The sequence below is a fragment of the Capsella rubella genome, unplaced genomic scaffold, assembly GCF_000375325.1.
Source record: "Capsella rubella cultivar Monte Gargano unplaced genomic scaffold, Caprub1_0 scaffold_8, whole genome shotgun sequence".
NCBI classification, from domain to species: domain Eukaryota; kingdom Viridiplantae; phylum Streptophyta; class Magnoliopsida; order Brassicales; family Brassicaceae; genus Capsella; species Capsella rubella.
The window spans coordinates 10964716-10988012 of NW_006238916.1; the positions used below are offsets into that span (position 1 = coordinate 10964716).

The 23297-nt window shown below is 37.5% G+C and overlaps 7 protein-coding genes across 7 annotated transcripts; 3 read left to right on the top strand and 4 right to left on the bottom strand.

Moving 5' to 3' along the window:
• Positions 1 to 1122: 1122 nt before the first annotated feature.
• On the top strand, positions 1123 to 2066 carry LOC17876571 (zinc finger protein ZAT9). The gene has a single exon (XM_006279489.2). The coding sequence runs from the start codon at positions 1123 to 1125 to the stop codon at positions 1996 to 1998; it is 876 nt and encodes a 291-aa protein (XP_006279551.1). The 3' UTR covers positions 1999 to 2066.
• A 647-nt stretch (positions 2067 to 2713) lies between these two features.
• LOC17875971 (leucine-rich repeat receptor-like protein kinase TDR) lies at positions 2714 to 6614 on the bottom strand. The gene is made up of 2 exons (XM_006279874.2): positions 3500 to 6614; positions 2714 to 3315 (listed from the first exon to the last, which is right to left on the bottom strand). Exons 1-2 carry the CDS (start codon positions 6186 to 6188, stop codon positions 2876 to 2878), a joined length of 3129 nt encoding a protein of 1042 aa, XP_006279936.1. The 5' UTR covers positions 6189 to 6614; the 3' UTR covers positions 2714 to 2875.
• A 4609-nt stretch (positions 6615 to 11223) lies between these two features.
• On the top strand, positions 11224 to 12407 carry LOC17875140. Its single transcript, XM_006281806.2, has 4 exons — positions 11224 to 11489; positions 11582 to 11747; positions 11826 to 11910; positions 11988 to 12407. The coding sequence occupies exons 1-4, from the start codon at positions 11224 to 11226 to the stop codon at positions 12248 to 12250; spliced, it is 780 nt and encodes a 259-aa protein (XP_006281868.1). The 3' UTR covers positions 12251 to 12407.
• An 18-nt stretch (positions 12408 to 12425) lies between these two features.
• On the bottom strand, positions 12426 to 15118 carry LOC17875569 (autophagy-related protein 3). Its single transcript, XM_006282284.2, has 10 exons — positions 14826 to 15118; positions 14374 to 14444; positions 14187 to 14303; positions 13951 to 14114; positions 13616 to 13701; positions 13451 to 13502; positions 13279 to 13344; positions 13024 to 13151; positions 12840 to 12942; positions 12426 to 12726 (listed from the first exon to the last, which is right to left on the bottom strand). Exons 1-9 carry the CDS (start codon positions 14984 to 14986, stop codon positions 12846 to 12848), a joined length of 942 nt encoding a protein of 313 aa, XP_006282346.1. The 5' UTR covers positions 14987 to 15118; the 3' UTR covers positions 12426 to 12726; positions 12840 to 12845.
• A 92-nt stretch (positions 15119 to 15210) lies between these two features.
• On the bottom strand, positions 15211 to 17372 carry LOC17876404 (quinone oxidoreductase). Its single transcript, XM_006282077.2, has 5 exons — positions 17088 to 17372; positions 16497 to 16638; positions 16197 to 16423; positions 15756 to 16013; positions 15211 to 15673 (listed from the first exon to the last, which is right to left on the bottom strand). The coding sequence occupies exons 1-5, from the start codon at positions 17355 to 17357 to the stop codon at positions 15368 to 15370; spliced, it is 1203 nt and encodes a 400-aa protein (XP_006282139.1). The 5' UTR covers positions 17358 to 17372; the 3' UTR covers positions 15211 to 15367.
• A 69-nt stretch (positions 17373 to 17441) lies between these two features.
• On the bottom strand, positions 17442 to 19755 carry LOC17877359 (sugar transport protein 3). Its single transcript, XM_006281921.2, has 3 exons — positions 19467 to 19755; positions 18904 to 19241; positions 17442 to 18789 (listed from the first exon to the last, which is right to left on the bottom strand). The coding sequence occupies exons 1-3, from the start codon at positions 19603 to 19605 to the stop codon at positions 17707 to 17709; spliced, it is 1560 nt and encodes a 519-aa protein (XP_006281983.1). The 5' UTR covers positions 19606 to 19755; the 3' UTR covers positions 17442 to 17706.
• A 655-nt stretch (positions 19756 to 20410) lies between these two features.
• Positions 20411 to 23234, top strand: LOC17874735 (uncharacterized Rho GTPase-activating protein At5g61530). Its single transcript, XM_023776791.1, has 10 exons — positions 20411 to 20618; positions 20948 to 21037; positions 21119 to 21381; positions 21478 to 21540; positions 21625 to 21643; positions 21852 to 21950; positions 22046 to 22123; positions 22206 to 22450; positions 22584 to 22740; positions 22830 to 23234. The coding sequence occupies exons 2-10, from the start codon at positions 20977 to 20979 to the stop codon at positions 22973 to 22975; spliced, it is 1131 nt and encodes a 376-aa protein (XP_023632559.1). The 5' UTR covers positions 20411 to 20618; positions 20948 to 20976; the 3' UTR covers positions 22976 to 23234.
• The last annotated feature ends 63 nt before the right edge of the window (positions 23235 to 23297 follow it).

Below are 23297 nucleotides of genomic sequence, written 5' to 3' on the forward strand. Positions count from 1 at the left end.
ATAATATGGGCCTTTAACCACATTCTTTGCCAGCCCAGTCAACACTAAACAATTTTTTTGCTTTAGCACCTTGGACGACCATCTGCGAGAAACACAGATACTATATGAAATGAAATGATTTAAGATCGAAAATATAATGATTTGTGAAAGAGCTACAATGACTTTGGGTACTGACAGCTTTGAGCTCTTTGACGTAATGCAGCTGGCAATAGCTGAAGTTGAGTTTAGAACTTCTCCTCATGATCTTCTTCTTGTTCGTACTTTAATTGGCACTACTCTATGTGGTTGCTTTGTTCTAACTTATAAACGTTGCTTCTCGATTTCAACTTTCAAGTGCTCACAAATCCTACAATTTGTTTGATTACTTTCCTAAAATATAGGCTACTTTTTTATATGTATACAATATATAGTAATATTTGCTACAATTAATTAGTATTCTTTATTAGTTCAACACAATAATTTATCAAGATGTTGAATATTAATTGACAATAAATTTTGTTTTAATTGTATGAAGTAGTAGATCAAATATCATCTTCATTTCATCATAAGTTGATTTTTGTTAAACCTTATTGGAAAATACTTGGTATTTATTTATGTACCACTCGAATTATATATTTTATACGTATTGACCATAACTTATAAGTTAACTTTAAATATTTAGTATAAGAGTGCCGTAAATTTTTGTACTTTTTAATAAGTAATTTACTTGTACTAGTTATTTTAGACAAGAACATAAAGATAAGCTTGTAAATCATGATTGTTGACTTTGTTTTCTTTGTTTCCAAGATAGTCCGACCGCGTTGTTTTGCATTTTAATTAATAAAAAAAAAATCATGATTGTTGACCCTGTTTTCTTTGACCAAAATTTGTTTTGCTTGCAAGTAGTAATTTGTTGGAACATATTGCACCAAACACTTATGTCAAGTGGTTAACTCCTTTTGAATAATTGATTGTGTTACATACTCATGTTCCTCACTCTTTGCATCTCTTGTGTATGTATATATATGGGGTAGTATTCCATTTTCACAAAATCACAGAGCAACATATTACAAACAAAAACTTCTAGCATAAAAAGCAATCAAAAACTCTAGCCTTTTTGTTTGTGTGTTTTCATCGCAAATGATGTATCCACTTCTCAACCAAGAAAAAACCTGTCAAGTATGCAAGAAATCATTTTCAAACGGGAAAGCTCTAGGTGGTCACATGAAGTCTCACACTCGGCAATTTTCCGCCGAACTATCAACTGGCTCGAGCCTTCCATCACTTCGACCGCGCAACAACCTTGGAGCAAACTTCAGACGACCGCACGAAACAGTTCTGATGAGATCTGCCCTCACCAATGAAGCTGCTAGTGGTCGTACGCCAGATCTAACCAAAGAGGGTGAACAAGAAGTAACTGCTGCCAAGGGAAAGATCTTCATCGATTTGGAAGAGGAAATTTCTACAGAGTCTCTATGCGGTATAACTTCTGAACAAAATGCTTTATGTCTTTTACAAATGAAGACCATGTGGTCAGGTCAGAATCCGAAATCAACTAAAGAAGGAAAAGATACTGAAGAGTATATGGAAATAGATTCTGAAGAAGATGTCGAAGACAGTGATGATGAGTACGTTGCTGAAGAACAAGAAGACAATGAAGATGGAGATGTTAAGTTTCTCACTTCAGATGTGGGATACCTAACCGCAGACAGCGATGAATATGCTGATGAAAACGCATACTACGGTACGAAAGAAAGAAGGGGCAAGAAGCAAAGTAAGTATATGTGCGACATATGTGGAAAAGTTTTACGTTCGCATCAGGCGTTGGGAGGTCATCGGACGAGCCACAGAAACAAACGACTGAAGATCTCCGGCGAAGATGGATCGGTGGTGGTAGGAAAGCGTTACGAGTGTCAAATTTGTAACAGAGTGTTCGAATCTGGTCAAGCACTTGGTGGTCACAAAAAGGTTCATTATGCATTCCTTTCACCAATCAACTTCTCGACTTCCGCCAAGTGACCATAGAATCTAGCTATGAGGCATAGGGTTTTAGTGATTTGTCCATTTGGATAAACAAATAATAATACATGCTCTCTTTCTTTGTTTTTTCGTGTTTTTGTTTTGAACATGTTCTCTATTTTGTTGGTCTATTTTAATTTCTTTCAAAAGTTGTTTAAACATCATATCGTGGAATACAATATTTAAATTGGGACGTAGTGATATTATTAGGCTTTCAAATGCATAAAAAACATAAGATGATTAGAAGCAGATTAGTATAGGAAACAAAACTTTAAGATAACCATGCAAGCTTAGTGGTTTTGTATAATTGCATCGTGTTACATTCGGATCATTTAGACTCATTTATTGACAACCACAATTCTCGTAGGTTATTATGTGTTTAATCAGAAACTAACCGAAACATTCTTTGTAAAATATATCTTTTACCGTATAAATACTGAATTAAAAATTAGGTTTTGTTTGACTAACAATAGTCAAGGATTTAAGATTATTCAAAAGTATCAATTGATTGAATACATATATAATAAGGTAAATACGAACAGCCTTAAGTGGAAAGAAAAAAGAGAATAAATAATTACTCTAAATGGAAATATCATTGAATTGAATAGATAGTCAACATGTTATAATACCAAAAAAAACAAAGATATATGTAGTCATAAGTGTTATTGTCGATCCAAGTAGCCCACAATCACATGATGAAGCATGATCTTCGTCGAAGCAAAAATTCGAAACATCTCATTCATATAACCCAAAGAGAGAAGACGAAGAACAAAAGCAAAAAATACACTCATATATATACACGCTAACACCCTTACAAAAAGAGAAGTCTACAACTAGATTGAAAACTCCAAAATACAAAGATATATATATAAACAAATCAAACTCCAATCTTTTGACATTTAACATTACCACCACCAACACTACAAACATCTTCGAAATTGACCTCGTTAACATCACCAAGAACGATCACATTATCTCCTCCTACTGTCTTCCTCTTCGGCTTTGCCTCTTGAAGGATCAACAACACATCTCTCATCGGCGGTCGGTCTGTCGGATTCCGGCTCGTACACAACAAGGCGATTCTCAACATTTGTTTCATCTCTTCTCTTATTAGACTACACGACCTACCCATGCTTTTGTCTAGAACTTCTTCTACATCTTCTTTAGTCTTCAACTTTGATCTAACCCAATCCACGATACTGTTGCCTTCACCAAACTCTGGTTCGACCGACCTTTTTCCGGTGATGATTTCCAGTAAAATCACACCGTAACTGTAGATATCACTCTTTTTATCCACTTGTAGTGTGTAAGCATACTCTGCAAACCAAACCAAAAACAAACAAACATTTTAGTCATATTGTCAGATGTTGTCATCCCAACAAAGAGAATGTTCAAGAAACGGACAAAATCCGAATAATAAAAAACAAAGGGACAAAAAAGTACGAAATTTAAAATTTGGGGAAAAGTAAAGAATTAATTTTTAAAAAGTTAATGGGGGTACCTGGTGCAATGTAACCGTACGATCCGGCGACGACGGACATGGATTCGTCGGTTTGAATCAGCTTCGCGACGCCGAAATCCGCCACACGCGCCTCCATATCTCCGTCGAGTAGAATATTGCTAGGTTTCAGGTCACGGTGTACGATCACTGGATCACAGTCATGGTGGAGATAACAGATCCCTTGAGCCACACCAATCGCGATCTGATACAACGCCGTCCATTCCGCCGCCGCGTTCATCGTCTTATCACCACCGTGTAGCAGATCGTCTAAACTTCCGTTAGGCATGTATTCGTACAGAAGCATCGTGCAATCTCGATTCGAGCAGCAACCAAGGAGGCGAACGATGTTCCGGTGCCGTACGTTCCCTAAAACATCGACCTCCGCCAATACACCGCTCTTCCGCCGACGGATCTTGCCGTTTTCTTTGTTTTTCCCCCATAGTTTTTTAACGGCGATTATTTCTCCGTTAGGCATCTCTGCTTTGTACACTGTTCCCGTTGATCCCATTCCGAGGATGTTATCTGTCTTTGAGAGACACTCCACCACATCATCCGCCGTAAAATTAAGTCTCTGAAACGCGGTTAGCTTCCACGGTCCTATATCTCCGCCATTTCTTCCACCACCGTCGACTCTGTTTCCGTAGCTTTTCTGGAAACATCGAGTTGCGGCGACGAGAACGAAGAATCCAACTCCAATCGCCGCCGCCAGTATCCAAACAATAGCCCCGGCGGTTTTCTTCGGTCGCTGGTCGTTACGATGACCGTCTAGATCTCGATCTCCGCCGTTAAACCTATCAGAATTGCAAGGTTTTCCAACGATAGCTCCGCAGAGACCTTCGTTTGAGGAGAAGAAGGACGGATTCAGATGAGCGAACGAACCGCTTGGAATCGGACCGATGAGCTGATTATACGAAACGTTGAAGGTTGTGATCGTCTTGGAGCTTCCGAAATCGGAAGGGATGGTTCCGGTTAGGAAATTATGAGAAAGATCTACGTCGGCGATCGACGGAAGAGCTGAAATCTCCCAAGGAATGATCCCGGAGAGATGATTTTGGCTGAGGTTTAAAGAGAGAAGCTTCTCGCAATGTCCGATATCCCATGGAATCGTTCCGTTGAGTGAGTTTCCTTGTAGCTCAATCCTGTAGAAGCTTTTGCAACCAACGTAATTTGGGATTTCACCGATCAAATTGCTGAAACTAGCTGAGAAGATCTGTAGATTCGGAGCTTTCCATATGTTTTCTGGTAATCTGCTGTGGAAGGAATTGGTAGAGAGATTCAAGTATTGAAGTACAGGTGCGGTGGCGAAATCCGCCGGAATTTGATCGGTGAATCTGTTGTTACTCAAATCAACGTATGTGAGGTTAGGCAGAGAGCCTAATCCGATCGGAATTGTGCCGTTTAATCGATTGTTCTGAATCCGGAACCGATATAGAGAGTTGCATCGAGTTAAGCTCTTTGGTAATTCACCTTCGAACATGTTGGAGAAGAGGATGAGTTTGTATAGCTTGTTTCCATGGCAGAGAGAAGAAGGGATTGTGCCGGTGAATGAGTTGTTAGAGACATCCATAGTCTCAAGGTTGCCGTTTGATCCGAGCTTTTGTGGCAAAACTCCGGTGAAGTTGTTGTTCCATAGAGACAATGTGGTTAGCTCAGGAAGCTCACCAATTCCTTCAGGGACTTCACCGGAGAGATTATTGCTGATTAAGCTCAGCCATGTGAGGTTCTTTAAGCTTGAGAAGCCTGATGGGATACTACCAGAAAGCTGATTACTCGAAAAATCGAGAGACTTGAGGGCTTTTAAGTTGCTATAACTCTCCGGAATTTCACCAGTGAAGCCATTTGAGAATAGCAACAATGTCTCCAGCTTTGTGAGATTTCCGAGTTCTTGAGGCAGAGAACCAGAGAGGCTGCAATTGGAAACGTCAAAGTACTTGAGATTGGAGAGTAACGAAAACTCCGAGGGTATGCTTCCGTTGAAGTGATTATAACCGATCTCTATGTGTTGGAGCTCCGATAAGAGCCCTAAACTCGGAGGTAGTTCACCTCCGAGGACATTTCCGGCTAAATTAATAAACTTCAATCTCTGTAAACCACCGTAAGCAGCAGGAATCTCTCCTTCGAAGTAACTCCCACCAAAGTTTAGCTCTTCCAAAAAACGAAGACGAGACACATCACTAGGCAATAGACCTTCGAAGTTGTTGCTGAAGGCATTGAGGACCTTTAAGAACTTGAGCTTGGAGATTCCGGGAGGAAAGCTAGAGTCAAACGAGTTACGGCTGATGTCGAGGGTAGTGAGCTTGGTGAGATCAAAGATAGAAGTCGGAAACGAGCCTTCCAAGGAATTCCCACTGAGATTCAAGTAGAGTAAGCTCGAAAAGTAACGAATCTTTGGAGGAAGACGACCCGTGAGGTTCCGGTGAGAGAGGTCAAGAGAAATGACTTGAGCCGTTACATTATCACAAACTACACCAGACCAAGAACACAAAGCAGCGTCGTTTTGAGCATCAGTAGGGATTTTCCAGTCTTGAAAGGCGGAAGGAGGGCCAGAGAGAGATGATTTGAGGGAAAGGAGAGATAAGAGCTGAGGTGAAACCTTGAGAGCTAAGGAATTGAAGGCGAAGAAAGGAAGAAGAAGGAGGAGGAGGAGGAGATGAACAAGAGAAGGAGAAGTGTTCATCTTGTCCATCATGGAATTAGGAGGAGATGAAAGTGAAACAGTGGGATGAAGAGTGGTGGTGAGATTGTGTGTTAGGATAGACAACGGTGGATATAAGGGTTTGAAGAAGAAGGAGGAAGTGAAGAGAAGAAGAAGAAGAAGAAGTCATGATGAAGGTGATGATGATTATGGAGTGCGTCTAATGGTCTGGCTTTTGTTGGTTAAGGCATTATGGCTTGTGTGGGGAAAGCAAAGCAAAGCAAACAAAAGAAAAACTCATTCCATTTTCCACTCTCATCATTCTTTAACTTTACTTACTTTTTTCAAAATTACTTACTGTTCTACTTCGTATTATAATCTTTATTCATTATGTTATGTCTCGTATAAAACCAAAAAAAAACAAATAGTATAATGGTATGCAATTTTTGATTGGCCGTATCGTAGAAAATATAAGATTAGAATTTTTATACTTGGGTGGAGTTGTTTAAAAATGGGAAAACCAAAATCACAATGGCACTCGTATTTCAGAATGCTTTGTATTTTAATATATTTCTTAACCTCATTTGAAATTGTTTTTTCCCCACTTTGGGTTTTCTTTTGCAGACAAATAGAATGTTCGATGGAAGTGTATGCGCATGGAGAGATATGTATACAAAAGTACATGTTAATGTACACATAGAAACGTATTATCATGTAAATGTAATGTTGTAATAAGGTGGTGAAAGTGGAGTGTATTTTATCAGAGTCACACTCACAGGATCCAATAAAGGTTAATTCCTCTGTCTCTCTCCACTAACTCTCAAGCCCACTATATATCTCTATCTCCTTCTTCTTCTTCTTTTTTTTTTTTTTACAATATAAGTATATATATGTATATGTATTAATGTATGGTATGGTTCTCTTTTTCCTCTTTCGAACACCAATCTCGCGCCTCAAAGATTCAAGATGATTATATATATATGTATAACCCCAAATTCATCAGAGTGTTCACACTAGCTATTCTTTTAGCACACCATTATTCATACGTATAGGGATCATATACGCGTGCATCTCTTTATTGCCTTTTCATGAATTGATAATTCCGATTTCTTTTTCTATTTGTTAAAATATCTACCAAATCATAACCATTGGCCACCCGTTAAATCTATTTACTAGAGTTGTATATATCATTTTTTACGAAAACTTGAAAGAAAACTTGATTTAGACTTCTTTCACAACAACAATAACACACAAACTTGTTTCAGATCGACTTTTAGATTTAGAGTTGAGTTTTGTAATGTACACTTACTTTAGTTTATTGTAGATTTTATCTTATACGAATTGAATTTCTACTACTCAAATTCGCTATTTCTAACTTCTTTTACGTATTTTCTAAATTATCTCAATCACATGGTCCTGTCCTAGTCAAAAATATTTTTTCTTTTTTGTCTCTGGCTAGTTCTCTTGCATTCCCTAAATTAAATTACGTGTTTTCTAATGATCATAACATCATTATAATCTATGGACACGAATCTATTTTCATGTTTGTATATTCACTATTTTCAGATAATTCTTGTCAAAATAGGTTTTCATGTATTTTTTTTTTTTTTTTTTAAGTTTCGCAATCACATGGTCCTGTTCTAACTACAATTTTTGTTTGTCTCACTTATTTATCTAATACTGCTAGGAAATCCAAACTATGCCTTTTTCTTTTATATATCTATTTTTATTCTCGTTACGATGTCTTTTTCTTCTAATACATATGTTTTATTTATTAAACAGTAAAACACACTCAATAATATAATCTTTTTTTTTGTCAATGCTCTCTCTGTATATATATAATAAAGTTTATAAATATAGCTGTAGAAATTGACTTAAGGGGATATAGTTTGTTTGTATCTCATGATGGTTGCTTGCCATTATAGATTCACTTTTCATCATTAAGGTTGGGTGACACATTTATTCGATGATCTATAAAGTTACGTTGCACCCAAAAAAAAAAAAAAGAAGAAGAAGATTTCATTATTTCCCCAGCTAATTAATCACCTAAATTATCGCTTATGTGCATATCATATCTTTAAAAGGCTCCGTACGTACGTGAGCATAATGCGATACTACATTCGTAACAATATACAATATTGCTTTGTAGATTCATATTCTCATGTACCGTTAATTGACTCCTCGTTGCATCATAGTTTATAATCCCAATGGTTCAATTTATAATCACTATATATACTAGCTACGTGGTTCGAAGGCCGAAAAGAAAAATTGTTGACTAATTAGAATGATATACGTTACATAAAATACGGACAAGAAAGGATCATTGGTCCTAAATATTCTTGGGGTGTCTTCTTTATAGAAAAAGAAAACTTAATAGGATGCAATAATGAGAAAATGAAAATGAATAGAGGGGGCATGGATGAGGCATGCGTCGTTTACATTTCTCTTTTTGTTAGTGTTTTCTTGGCCACGCGTGTCTTTTTCGCAACAACAGTACAGTAGTAGTATAGTAGTATGGTATGTTTTGTTCCTTTTTGCCACATGACGGTTTTACCCCCAACTGAACATCTCCTCTTTTGTTTAAGCAGAGTGATTGATTTGATTATTCCCATTGGGTCATTGTTTGCAAAGTCAGAGTGATACAGTAATGCTAATACAAAACGATGGGAATGTCTCATATATACATCGGGAAAATGCATCTTAACCTCCGTATACCCCTCTATAGCTAAGCTAGTCGATATATATGCACACATAGCCAGTTTTGTTTACCATCTCGCTTAGTGAAAGACAAGTGTTGAAAACATTGCCTCGATCCATGTTATGATGCATGTAAGCGACAATGCCTTATCTCATGCCCCTGTGGGGTTTTCATTTTAGAATATCTATCTATATCTATTAACGCAATGTATGAATTGAGTTATACTTCAAAGTAGAATTCTTCGGTACCCAAAAAATTTCAATGGAGCTATAGTATTCAAGTTTTTTATTTTTTTAGTTTGTATATTGTAATATATATGAAATTGTTAATTTTGGAAGTACACGAGAGACAAGAAACAAATTAATAAAGTAGAAAAAAGAAAAGAAAATATAATTATAAAAAAGTTTCCACAAGAGAATGATGAAAGAATTGAACATTCCTTCAAAAGTAAACAAAGAGGATGAAATAAAGAGAGAAAGAAAACGATTGATGGAAGTGAGGCCATTTATTTACTTACTATATGTTATTTCAAATGTCTCTCATTCTTTTTTAATATTCTTTTTCCGAAATACCACCGTTTGTTAACTTTGTATTCTTTATATATATATAAATAAATATCACAGTTTGTTTTGTATTTTGTTTTTGTTATTTGTTAAATGACACTTTTGGATTTTATTTTTAGGTTCAGAATGAAATGATTTGTCATATAATAAGTGTGTGACTCAAGTATCATACTTTTTCTTTTCTCGTATTCAAATTGTTAAAGTACTATTAATATACTATACTATAAACAATACACCCAAATGAGCTAATTATTCAAACACATGACTACGGCAAATTCAACATGCAACATATCTATCCACACTTACCACTAGATAAAAAAAAGTTTTTTATCAGTAACTTTCTAGTCTTAGATGTGAATATATTCATTTTTGTTGAAATATATAGTCAATTTAGTAAAAAGGAACTAAAACATTTGCTGAGATATGGTTGTAAAGAATCAAAATTTGTCAACCTTCATCACAATTTTAAATTAAATAGAAATTGATTTGACACTAATATCCATATTGCTCAGATGAAGCCAAATTAGATGTCAGTTTTGGTCTTTAGTTTAAGTAGTCTGATCATCCCCACTAACCAAATCTCTTTTTGGTTGTATTAAAAAGGTTTCTTAAATTAGTTTCTGTTATTGGTGTCTAATTAAAAAACACTCAAAAATGAGTTTTATAAACCAAAAACGACATATTTGAGCAAATTATATAATTAACGTGGCCCATGCTTTTATTTTGTCTCATGTGTTTGTGGGCACATAGATATGCTTTAGCTTGAAGTTTTATGATCATATTTCTTAAAAGTGACAATAATGCATTATCATTAGCCTATAAATTTCCATTACGGTCTTCAAAGTTGTTAATCAGAGATCATTAGATGGTAGAAACCAATGAAATCATGATATCAAAAACGTGTAATCATTTTGTTCATGAAAAATATAAGATGTTTCACTTTTTTGAAAAAAATAGACGAGTATATATTTATATTTCCTCTATGGGATCCAAAATCAACATTACTAATCATTATTATTTTTCATTTCAAAATCTTTGTCTTTTCCTTTTCAATTTTTTTTCCCCCATAATTAAACAAAATAAAAAAGTTATGATTGCATGTAGGATAAAAACGGGAGAGAGTTGGAGAACAGCCCATATACATACATGCTAGCTTGTTAACCTTTTTTCATCATATTGCTTATCTGTAAACGTTTTACTATATCTTACTACTGCATTATGTTAAATTGAGTGGGTGTGTACGTAAACCATTTTATCTGAAACTTCAGGCACAAAGATGTCAGTATGTTAGTGTTTTGCTTTGTCATAAGCCATAACTGGATGACTCTGCTGGATTGTATTATACTATTATGTATACATTTCTTGAAATATCCAATATTCATCAGCCCACTTGAACCTTATTATAGTAAAAGACAGTGCTTTTCAATGTTGGAGATGTGTTACTTCAAGTCTTGGTATTTTTTGTCAACTTGTAACTTGATTCTTGATTCTTTCAGTTAGCATGATCAAGTTACTTGTGGAAAACTTTAAAGGATACTCACGGGGGGGGTTTTAAGATCAAAGCCTATTGCTCCAGTTGATTTCGAAGACTCGTTGCAATTTTAAAATCGGCTTTTAACAGTACACTTTTTAAAAGTATTATGGGGTTGTTGATGTATAATAGCATAAGTATACATCTGAATACTAGAAATAAAAAAAAAAAAAAAAAAGTATACATCTGAATTTTGGAAAATCGTAAAGTATGAGGACTAGAAAGGAAATTACCATTGACTAAAAAAATTGTCTAAGCACGGATTCCAGCTTCCAGACCAAGAAAAGTTTAAACCAAATGGGAATCAGAATCGGCGGTGGAGAAGAGGTGGAGGCTTTGGAAAAAAGAGCTGATGCTGTTACAGTGACTAATCTCGGCAGTCAGAAACAAGCACCCATGTCTCCATCATTTTCTTCATATGAGCCGGTGAAGGCGAGTTATGGATCTAACGGTGAGGAGGAGGAAGAATATGAATGGGTGGCTGTAGATAAAGAGGTTGATTTTGTTACGGATAAAGCTCCGGAACTTGACGAAGTTGACGATGCCTTCTCTGCACTTCGATTGTGAGAGTTGGAAAACTAAAAAAAAGGTTTTGCTTTTTGAAATATTGTCATTTCTTTATTGGTTTAAAGAACCCATCATTTTATTTGTTTAGGATGTTCAATGATGATGATGATGATGAAGGCCAAGTTTCAGAGTCGGAGTCTGTGGATTGGATTGAGCCTCCGTTACAGCTCTGTAATACTAGGCTTCTACAGCCGTATATGCTGGATAGACTCTACGACGCCTTTCATGTGTTTCAGACCGACCCTTCTGTTCAGGTTCCCTGTCTTTTGTGCTCCATGGTTTGACAAACGAAATAACTGATACGGACATTAATGTCGTGTCTATTGTTGCAGAGAATGGTTATGTCCTTAGCTTCAGACAAGGCTGTTTGGGATGCAGTGATGAACAATGAGGTTGTCCGGGAGCTCATAAGCAATGGTAAGAACATAAGATTCACTGGACTCTGCTTCTAACGGTTTAGTTATGTAAAGAGTTTTCCTGGATGTATAATGCAGTTGGGAGGTCAGAAGAAGACTCTGGTTCAGCCGCAAATTGTTGTATAAGGAGGTTGTTTGAGCGGAGTGCCATCAAAATTATGGATACCATGGAGAGAGTCACAAAGTACGTCACGGACCTCTTCAGTCTTGTTCCTGGAAATGAGACGGTTGTGTTAGCTTCAGGTACTGCCCCAGTGATAGAGAAGCTTCAGATGACCGTTCTGCTCACCATTGTTGTCCTTCTTATCGTTTTAGTTACCCGAGTGACGAGAGGTAGATAGTATAAAATACATAGTCAAACTTTGATCTCATATTACCGGGTCTGCTTTACAATTGTGAGTGAGACCTCTGCCGCTGAAACCGCAGCAGAAGAAACATGCTACTTTTGTTACTCTTGTGTAATAAGAAAAACAGTGATTTTCAATCACATATACGTCATATGAAACAGTAAGCAACTTTTCCAAAGCAAGAGTGTACCAAACACACTAAATCACATCCGTTTTTCTGAACTACACGGGATCGGTTTTGATCATATACCCGTTTCTGAGTATCATCACAAAATACTATTCATCCGCATAAACTTGAGATAAACGGGTGATTAAACCACAACACCTTACAGTTTCTTTTGGAAAGAAATGAAAATGAGGACTCTGTTTTATGTACAGTGCAGAGCCATCCATGAAAACAGTGATTGCTTCTCCATGAAAACAGCGATTGCTTCTCCATGAAACCAGTGATTGCTTCTCGGTGTATAAATCTAGTAAATTACCAAAAATAAAAGTGTCCAGATTTAAGATAAAAGCTTGTGTAGGAGATTCACCAAGTAACTGTGTATATGAAGATAACAGACAGCGAGAAAGGGGATCTCACCTGGTATTAGGTGCTTGAGCTACCGAGATCAAAGTCCATTGTGTAATCATACTCGATTGTTGGAATAACTGATGCCATGAACTTCAAGAACAGGAAGAGGTACCTGGCAGAAAAAGCAATGGTGTAAGTTGTAACCAGTAAGCCCAATGAACTAAAAGGCGTTATTTGCAAGAAAAACACATACTTGTCAACTTCAGGTTCTACTCCGCGCGACATTAATACATCAATGATTTTCTTCATAACAGCTCCATGCCGACATGGATGGACTGAAGCATGTTTCCCAGGCAAGTGCGGATGATCTTCAATTGTGACCTATGCATTTTTTTTAAAGAGGATCACAAAAAAATTTGAACATTGGTCAGAGTCAGGGAATAGGTGGGAAAACTTTGGTGGAATTACAGAAAGTCATTTATATCAGTTGAGATCATCTTCTTTTTACCGTTTTACGAGCGTGGTCTTGACTCACATCCTCCATTACGAGTTCAGGTTGCAGCAACATCCTTGACTACAAGAGACATCACAACTTTTAAGTAGATAAAAAGAAACATAACAATCAACAAAAATCCAAGAACTTTAGGAGGAAACAAAACAAGTATGAACGAGATGCAAACCTCATCATAACCGGTCAGCCAAACACGAGGAGTTTGGTAATACTTATCATACCTGAACCAGGTGAAAGAATTGTAAGTTCGCCTCTACTGAGCCAAAAGTATAATAGCTGTATCTAAAAGTCAAAATGCAGCTCTATAATAATGAAAGAAACGTGGCATGCTTACGTTATGCTGAGATCATATGTCCGAGTTCGGAGAATGTTATCGTCATCAGGTTCATGAGCTACAAGGTATGTTGACTGAAGAGTTGCCTAACTCAAGGAAGAATAAAAATATTAAAATTTCTTGGTAGACCAAAAAAATTGGAAGATGACAATATGCTCCTTAGGTAAAATATGCTACACACGATCAGTGTTCAATCAAGTTAATTTATAACCCTTTAAAACTCATGTAAATATCCTAGGAACTTGAAAATTCAAAAGCATTTATCATAGAGGAATAACAAAAAGCTGAGTGCAAACTGCAAAGACAAAAGGGATAGTGAAAGGAAAAAAACTCACTGGATCATTTTCAACCACATTGTCAGCCTCATCAAACTCCTCCATGTCTGGAATATCGTCATCCTCCTCACCTCCAAAATATGTAGGTATAGATTTGATAGCATTTTTCTCGTTTATGTCCAAAGCATCCATGGATGGCAAGTTTTCATCTTCCTTGCCTTTATCTATGGTAAAGATTAAGACAAGAGTTAGATCAGAGAAAAGTGGATTTCAGAGGCACTAATATAAATATCTACCTTTCGGTTTCCCATGTGTAGCCAGCCAACCATCATTATCTTCATCATCAACCAACACTTCACCTCCAGCAGCTTCATAATCCTCTGCCACAGATGCAGCTCTCCGTAGACAAGGTACTGCCAACCCGTAAAAAGTCCATAAAACAATGTGCATTCAGAAACTAAACAGAAAGTAGCTCTAATTTACCATTTCTAGTAATCAGAAACTGTTTGTCCGAGGGCAAGTATGGCTTCCTTTTGCTTGGCTCACCAGATTCCCTAATCAAAAGTAAAAGCCATTGTGTCAAGCTTACCTATTTAAGCAAAGATATAGATTCCGCCAATTGGCTTGAACTAGATAAAGCGCAATGACCATTTTAATACAGACATATAGTATTGAGGAGTAAAGACATACATCACATCAGAAAAAACTACAAGAAAAAAAAAACCCATTCAAGGAAGTTGTAACCTTGTTCCAATCAGAAAAGCCACAATTTGATTGATCTCAATTATAATTTGCATAAGTCTATACTTTTCGACAACAGAGAGAGACCCATTCACCCATATTCATCAAGGATCAAGCTCACATATCATAGATTACAAAATTCACCACTGTGTATTCATATCATCCATTAAAAAAATTAAAAAATTCGAACTAACCAGGACCAGGTGGGACACTTGGAGACGAGATTATCTCCGGCGAGTACGAACTCGCTGACGCTGAGTACTCCCTTCTCCTTGAACGCAGAGGTCGTACGAGGACCTGTGATCCTCTCAACTGTGCCTTTAAATGCTTCATGAAGCTTTTGCGAAAGCACCATATTTTCAGCTAGCGATGAATTCGGATCTAATCAGTGGTTTATATCGAGGAAGAATTTATCGTAACGAAGAAGAAATCTAATAGGAGAAATTGTAGTATTGCCGAGCCCTAATCCCCAAGGAGAGAATTATAGATTCCGTCAAATTTTAGGAGATGATGTGCCTCTTTGTAATATCTTGCCAAAATTGTCGAATAGCCCTCACTCATATTTCTATTTATTTATGTTTTTGCCCCGTGAATTTATTTGTTTTATTTACGTTTTAACTTTTAAGGATAAATGTCATTCAGGTCCAATAAAAGTACATTTTGATATTTTTCCATCACAAAGGATCCACATTCCCCTTATTGAAAGATGGATACTAACATCTTTTTATGTATCTTTTCACGGCAAGAGCACAACGGAGCCAGAGGTTATCCTATTCTCAAGATCTGCGTGAGCATCAGCTACTCGAGACAACGGGTACTTATGATTCACACGAGCCTTTAAGATGCCGGATTGAACATTGGCGAAAACCTCTCCCGCACATTCCAAGAGCTCGTCCCGAGTTTCATTGTATTGCATCATGGAAGGTCTTGTCAGGAAAAGGGACTTTGGAGCAAGATCAGATAATGGAATCGGATCTGGAGATCCTGAAGATTGTCCAAAGCTCACCATGTATCCCCGACTCTTTAAACATGCTAATGATCCCTGGAAATTTATAAAATTTCACAATGAGAAATCCGAAGAACCTGATATAGAACATAAACAGTCTGGCTCTTTGTGACATTACCTTAAAGGTGTCTCTTCCCACAGAGTCATAAACAACATTGACTCCTTTACCCGATGTAATGTCATTGACCCGGGAAACAAAATCCTCATTTTTGTACAGAATGACATGGTGGCATCCATCTTCTTTGGCTTGAGCCGCTTTTTCATTAGTTGACACAGTTCCAATTACAGTGGCTCCAAGCGCATTTGCCCATTGACACAACAGAGACCCAACTCCACCAGCAGCAGCATGAACAAGGATTGTGTGCCCACGTTCGACCTTCCAAAATAAAAATACGACTTGAGTCATACACTGAAGAGATCTTTAAAACAGAATCCATATATATTTAAACTCTACTCTGTTCAACAGGCAAGAAGACAAAAATCCGGCTTTTGGTCTTCTGCCTATAACTTCACACAAAATTTCTAACGTTTCATAGAAACAGGTAAGGTGAAAACTAACCTTGAAGCAACGGCGAAGGAGAAACTGTGCAGTCATACCCTTGAGCATGATTGATGCTGCAACGATAGGATCGATAGATGAAGGAATAGGAACCACTTTATCTGCTGGAAGGATTTGTTCCTCAGCATAGGCACCCATCGGATTTCCAGCGTAAGCAACGAGATCACCGATCATTCTGCCAGTCAATCCCGACCCAACAGCTACCACCTCTCCAACAGCCTCCATGCCTATGATCAGAAAAGGCACATTAGTTCAGAAAGAAAATTCCTTTCTCTCATAAGGTTCTAGTAATGTCCATACCTGGTGTGAAGGGCATTGAAGCTGGCTTGTAAACACCTTTCCTGTAGTAAACATCAATGAAGTTCAGCCCGATCGCCTTGTTCTTCACACGTATTTCACCCTCCTTTGGTTCTCCTACTTCCACATCTTCCCATTTCAGAACCTTCCATTAAAAGAAACAAAACCTCAATAGATTACAGAGAATAAAGATCAAGCAGAATGCGAGAGACGGTCACAAGTTTCTAAATCAAAGATAGAATAATATACTTTCAAAGCAGAGCCTACATAATCCTGAATCTTACGTTTCAAATACACATCAGTAATTCACTAAATAACCATCAAATATCTGCTCAAGCTAAAATCCAAAACCTTCCAAATTGCTATAAGCTGGTAGCACTTTGATAGTGTTTCACTATTACTTAAAACCAAAGAATTAGGATCTATCAGATGCATTTAACTTTGATTAAGTCCAACTTAGACTAGTAGTGTAGCGAAACTCAAATCATTTAACTTATAATCATACAAGCATAAATAGACACACACAATCGCAATCAAATATGATTTTAGTGACCCAAATCCGACCCGGAACTTCAAAATCGAGTATTTACTCACCTCAGGACCGCCATGCTCGTAAACCCTAATACCTTTCACCATCTTCTTCTCCGGCGACTCTTCCACCGAGACTGTACTCAGAGCTCGTACAGCAAACGCAGTGCTGCGTGTAGACAACAAAAAACTCGAGAAATCGGCAGGACTAAGGCGAAAGCTGAGATCTCTGAGGTGATTTCGTGTAAAGCTCGAAAATTTCGAGTGATACAGACGACGTGACAGATGTCCAGACGCTTGAAGACACGAGTGATGATGAAGAGTCAATGCTGCCATTTTCTTATGGCCCGCCCCTTTCTTCGTCTCTGGCTAGTAGCTTTATTTGTTTTTCCCATCTCTGTCCTTTAATTTTCAATATATTATATTATTCACCATAAGTTTTACTACACTTACAAAACACACCCTTAAATTGGACATGGGAATGTTATAAATTTTTAGCTAAATCACTATTTGGATAGTATGAATTTTACACTTTTGGCCACTCACACACCGCCAGGTGATCGACTCTTCACCCACCAAAAGCCTCTCTATTGACAGTCGGTTCTCTCTAATTAAGTCATTAATTGATTTAATTTTTATGTCAAAAACATAGAGAACCCATGTTTAAACCCCTGTTGTGGTTGCTTTAAGAAGACCCAATTATGGTGGTTTCTTTGATATCACGTTTCCTCTGCATTCTCCTCCAAAACCAATGCTTCTCCCAAAGACCAGCCACCTTTTCGATCGGTACATTCTTAGTCTCCGGCAAAAAGAGTTGCACCGCCACCGTCATCACAACCAACCACCCTCCATAAAAAAAGAAAATCCCAGCTCGAAGCTTACACAACATCGGTGGTACGCTTTGAGCCACCGCGAAAGTAAACACAAAACTCACTGCCACGGTCACACTCTGAGCCGCAGATCTTATCTCCAACGGGAAAATCTCGCTTGGTACAAGCCACCCTAATGGCCCCCACGACCACCCAAACCCTGCGACGTAAACACATACCAAAACCACAACGGTGTAACCGTACCCTTCCCCTATCACCCCGTTGTGGTGACCCTCAGCCACCATAATGATCACACCAATAGCAACTTGTGACACAAGCATCTGTAACCCTCCAATTAGAAACAGAGTCTTTCTACCGATTCTGTCCACAACAAGCATCGACAAGAGCGTAGAAGTTGTGCCCACGATTCCGGTCACGAGCGTCGACATCAAAGAACCACTCTCTCCGAACCCAACGGTTCTAAACAAAACAGGAGCGTAGAAACCAACAACGTTGATTCCCGTAACTTGCTGAAAGAAAGGTATCGCTAAAGCCATCACTAACTCAGGCCTATATTTTCTCTGAAGCAATATAACAAATCCATTTGTATCTGTAGCAGAATCAGAACTCGCTTCGACGAGATCATTAAGCTCGTCTTGAACATTCTGTGTTCCACGGACACGGCGGAGTATAAGCTCGGCCTTGTGAACATCCCCGGTGGTTTGGATAATACTGTTGGGCGTTTCAGGGAGAAAGAGTGAGCCAAGCGTGAGGATTGAAGCAGGAATTGCGGCTGTGGCTAAAGAGATTCTCCAACCATAGCTATGTTTGATCTGTTGTGTTTCGTAATTGATCACATTTGCAGATAAAAATCCAATTCCGATACAGAGCTGGAAACCATTACTGATTGCTCCTCTGAATTTTGCCGGCGCCATCTCCGAGAGATACAGAGGAACCGACTGTTTTAAAAAAAACACACAAACAAGATTGTGAAACATTTTAATATGACCCCTGTAACTCTTGTTTCTAGCCAAATAAATTCAATCTTGACAAATCATCTTGTCTTTTGTTACCTGGTTTGCGAATCCAACTCCTACGCCGAGCAAGAGACGTGCAATGATGAGCATAGCAACGTTTTGAGCGGAGCCGCCGAGAGTAGCACCGGCGAGAAAGGCCACGCCGCCAAGAAATATAGAGGGCTTGCGACCCCAAGAACGAGTTACCGATGAAGCTAACAGAGTAGCGACGAAACCAGAAACGTAGAGAGAAGAGGTGAAAGACGTAAGAAGTTGGCTATTGAAAAGACAATAGTGGTTACTGTTATTGCCTCTCCTTCTTCTATCTTCTTCTTCGAGATTATACACTTTTGGGAAGAATCTTTTCAGAAATGGCCCCATTGACATCACTCCACCTACATGGATCGTTCCAACGTTTTTGCATATTAAATTGAAAGAATAAAACTTTTGATCGGCTATATATAACACATATGTTTACATTTAGTGCTTGCCTTTGACGTTTTAAATTGCAATCTAGTTCTAATATGTGTGTGTGTGGCTTTTTTTCCTTGTATACGTAAAACATAACACAGATTTTGGGTTGAAGCAATCGAAATTTATAAGTGTTTATGTATGCAAACCTGAAACTCCGATGTCATAGCCGAAGAGGACACCTCCCATGGCGGCCATGACACATGAAGCAACCACAAAGTAAGTTATCTTCCCGCCAGATTCTGATTTAGCCATATCTTCGTTTCCTGCTTCTTCTTCTTCTCCCATGTTCAGACACAGAGAGACACTCAAACACAACACAAGTAATAATTCAAGTTCGGTATGTTTTTGTTAGATTCTAGATTTTGGTTTCTCATCTTAAGGTAGAGAAACTTGTTGGACCATTGAAGTTTTTTTAATTGACTTGAGTAGTGTGGAACTTTTGTTTGTTTTTGTTTTTGGCTGATGAGATTTCGAATGACAATGAAAGGCATGTGAAAAAAGACTCTTACTAGTTGCTATAGCGTAGACAAGTCAAATACTCTTGGTCTAACTTCATTATCTTTTTCAACGATTGGATGATAAAGCTCTTACGATTACATTGGACCTACCAAGTTGCCAATTTTGATTATTCATTTGTCTGTTTTGACTATGTAGTAAAACCATCATTTATCATAAGTTGACAGATTAATTACAATCAATCATGTAAAATATCTTAATTAGAGGTTGATTAAACTAACTTTATTCCTCATTTTACAATTTTTTTTAATCAAATGGAACTTCTTTTATCCTATAGATTTATTAAAATTTTGTTCCACTATATATTAGCCTAAAATAATTAAACATTAAGGGGATAAAGTGTCAAAATTAGAAAGTTTAGGTCTCAATTGAAAAAAAGGAAAATGAAGGAGCAGTAATAAAATTAAGTTTTTAACTAATGGTTAAAGAGAAAACTAGATACACGTGGCACCTTCGAGACATTTGCTACCGTCACCAGCCTGTGACGAAGGACAATAAAAAAAAAAAAAAGGAAACTTGAAAGGAAGACTTTCCTATTCAAAAAATTCAAAGACGACTTTGTTTTTTTTTTTTTTTTTTTCTTTCTCAAACAGCAATTTTTTTTTTTGTTTCTCTGCTCCAGGGGAAATTAAAAAGGTGGAACCTTTTGTTCTCCTGGAGAGCGATCAATTCCTTTTTTTTAATAATCATCATATCGCTGCCTCTAGTCTTCGTCGTCTTTGATCGTATCGAGGAATTGGGTTTTAGTTCGATTTAGTTCATCAGATATCTCAATTTTAAAGGTTTGATGATCGGTTTGGCTTTGTTTAATTTGTTCTTTTGATTGACTGATTGAGAATATAGGTTAGGGTTTTGTGTTCCTATGATGTTATCACCTTTTGTAGTTAAAGAGACTTGATTCATTTCATCGTTGACGATGAATTCGTTACTAGTTGGAGGTTTTAAGGTTTTAGTTTTCTGTAGTAGAAAGATGAAATGGAGGCTTCGAGTTTTGTTTCTTCTGTTCTGTATATTTGATTTTTGGGTGAAAGCTGATGCTTTTTAGATGAATTATGAAATTGATTATACGTATGATGACGCTTATGAGTTTTTTTGTTTGTTTGTTTCCCAGAACCAAAAAGAAGGTTTTGGTATTGGAAAATGCCTTCTCTAATCTCACAACAATGGCAACAGAAGACTAGTGGATTCTTTTCTTCATCAGGTTTGATAATTTCTATACTAATCTCTTCTGTTTTGTGTGTGTTTGTGGTGGAAAGCTTACTATGGTTTTTAAATGAATTAGGAACAAAGATTAGGGAAGCCGGGCAGTCAGCTGGTAGTTTTGTGGGAGAAGTCGCTAAGGATGCGAAAGTGAATGTTGCCGATGTTGCAGAAAGAGTTGGGACGTTGTTTAAAAGCCGGTGGGCAATTCTTCAGCAGCCTGCAACTAGACATGCTGTGCAAGAACATCTCATAACAGCTGCTGCCACTACCGGGACTTTGGTCAGGAAAGGTATAACTGAGACAAAGGAAAAGGTTTCTGTTGGAAAGATTAAAGTTGAAGAGGTATAGCTTCTCCAATTTACTCGACAAGAATGTATGTTGTTTCGATTTCTAACTTCTGACAGCAGCTTAATGCTCTGATCTTTGTTTTCTCTTTAGGCGGCCAAAAAGACTGCACAAAAGAGCAAGACCATTTTGACGGATATAGAAAGATGGCAGAAGGTATTTGAGTCTGAAACGTGATTGTATGTGTATGTGCCTTTGATCTGAGTTTGGTTTCTAATATCTGTTCTTTATTATCTGCAGGGAGTTGCCAGCTCAGATGGTAAGATAATCGTTTACCATTCCGATATCGGCGATTATGAGATAAAACGGTTTATAAACCTTGGTTAATTGGAAATTCTATGGTCTCTTTAATAGAGGTTTTGGGAATACTTAATCCTCGATTTATCCTTTTTCTTAGATAACTATTAGTGATTAAGATTCACATGGCTTGATGGAAAATACGGTAACATTATATCATTTTTGCGCAGTGTTTGGTGTTGCGATCGAAATCACTGTCCAGCGGCAGGAGTCAAGCAGGCCTATTCCATATATACTGACTAAATGCGCAGATTATCTCATATTAACAGGTATTTAATGGTTGGACCAATCAGGCCTAAGACTTTTATACCTCGTACCTTTCTCACATCAGGTTATCACTGCGGTATATTTTCCTCTTACTCAGGACTTAATTCACCGAGCTTGTTCAAAGCCGAAGGAGACAAAAAGTTGATTCAACAATTGGTTTCAATGTACAATCAAGGTAACCAACATTCCAACAAGTGTTCTTTTGACACTTATGACTCAGGAGACATTGTAATTTAGTTTAATCACTTGTTTCGCAGATCCTAGCGCGTCAATACCTGAGGGTGTGAATCCAGCTGTTGTCGCTGCACTCATGAAATACTATCTTGCTAGCCTTCCGACACCACTAACTACTTTCGAGCTTTATAGTGAAATAAAAGATGCGCGATCGAGCGTTCACAGAATGAGAAAGTCACTCCAAAAGCTTTCCAATGTGAACTATAATACATTGGAGTTCATAACAGCGCTATTGCTTCGTGTAAGCCACAAATCACTACTTAACAAGGTAAAAATATCTTATCTTTAGTCACTTAAAATAGTAAGAAATGAATTTTAATATCTGATTCTAGATCCTCAAAATCTTTCGATATTGAGGAATCAAATATGTAAAATCTAATCATTTGTTTGCATTCTGTCAGATGGATTCGCATAGCCTAGCTATGGAAATGGCTCCTGTGATCATGTGGCGAGAAGACAACAGGCCTGAATCTTATCGGGAATACTGGAGACGTCCGTCAAGGAGTCCTAAGAAAAGCAACGACTTTGAAACTGCTTCTCCATGGGACTTGCTCTCAGGTAAACACAAAAACACTTGGCTCTTATACTTTCATCATTAAAAAAAGGGCCCATTAGGATCATTATTATATATCTTTCATGGTTAACAGATGAAGGAGAAGGTGTAGATGCATCTTCATCAATCTCTCTAGATGATATCGTTCAAGTTGATTTTGGGGCAGTTGAGGTTGTGCAGTGCCTAATTGAGCATCACAATGCGATCTTCACTGATGCAGACGAGACTGTATGGAAATGAAAAAAAAAAGAAGTCAACCAATCTTTCTCTCAAGTCGTCAGTTCCTTCCATGATTTCTCAAGTTCCGGACCGAACCAGAAGAAGATAATAACAGTTACAAGAACAAACATATGCATTCTGATCTGGATGTTGACTGACTAGTGATTTCAGTAAATAAGCTTTCGTTTCATATTGGTTCTTCTGTAACAAAGTTTTAGACTTTAGAAACTGATGATTAAAAAGATAAGTTTTTTCTTATAAGAAATCAAGAATTCGGATTGTTTCCTGATCATAGAAAGCAATCACCGGACGTGACCTGAATTAACCTAAAAGTTAGCCGCTA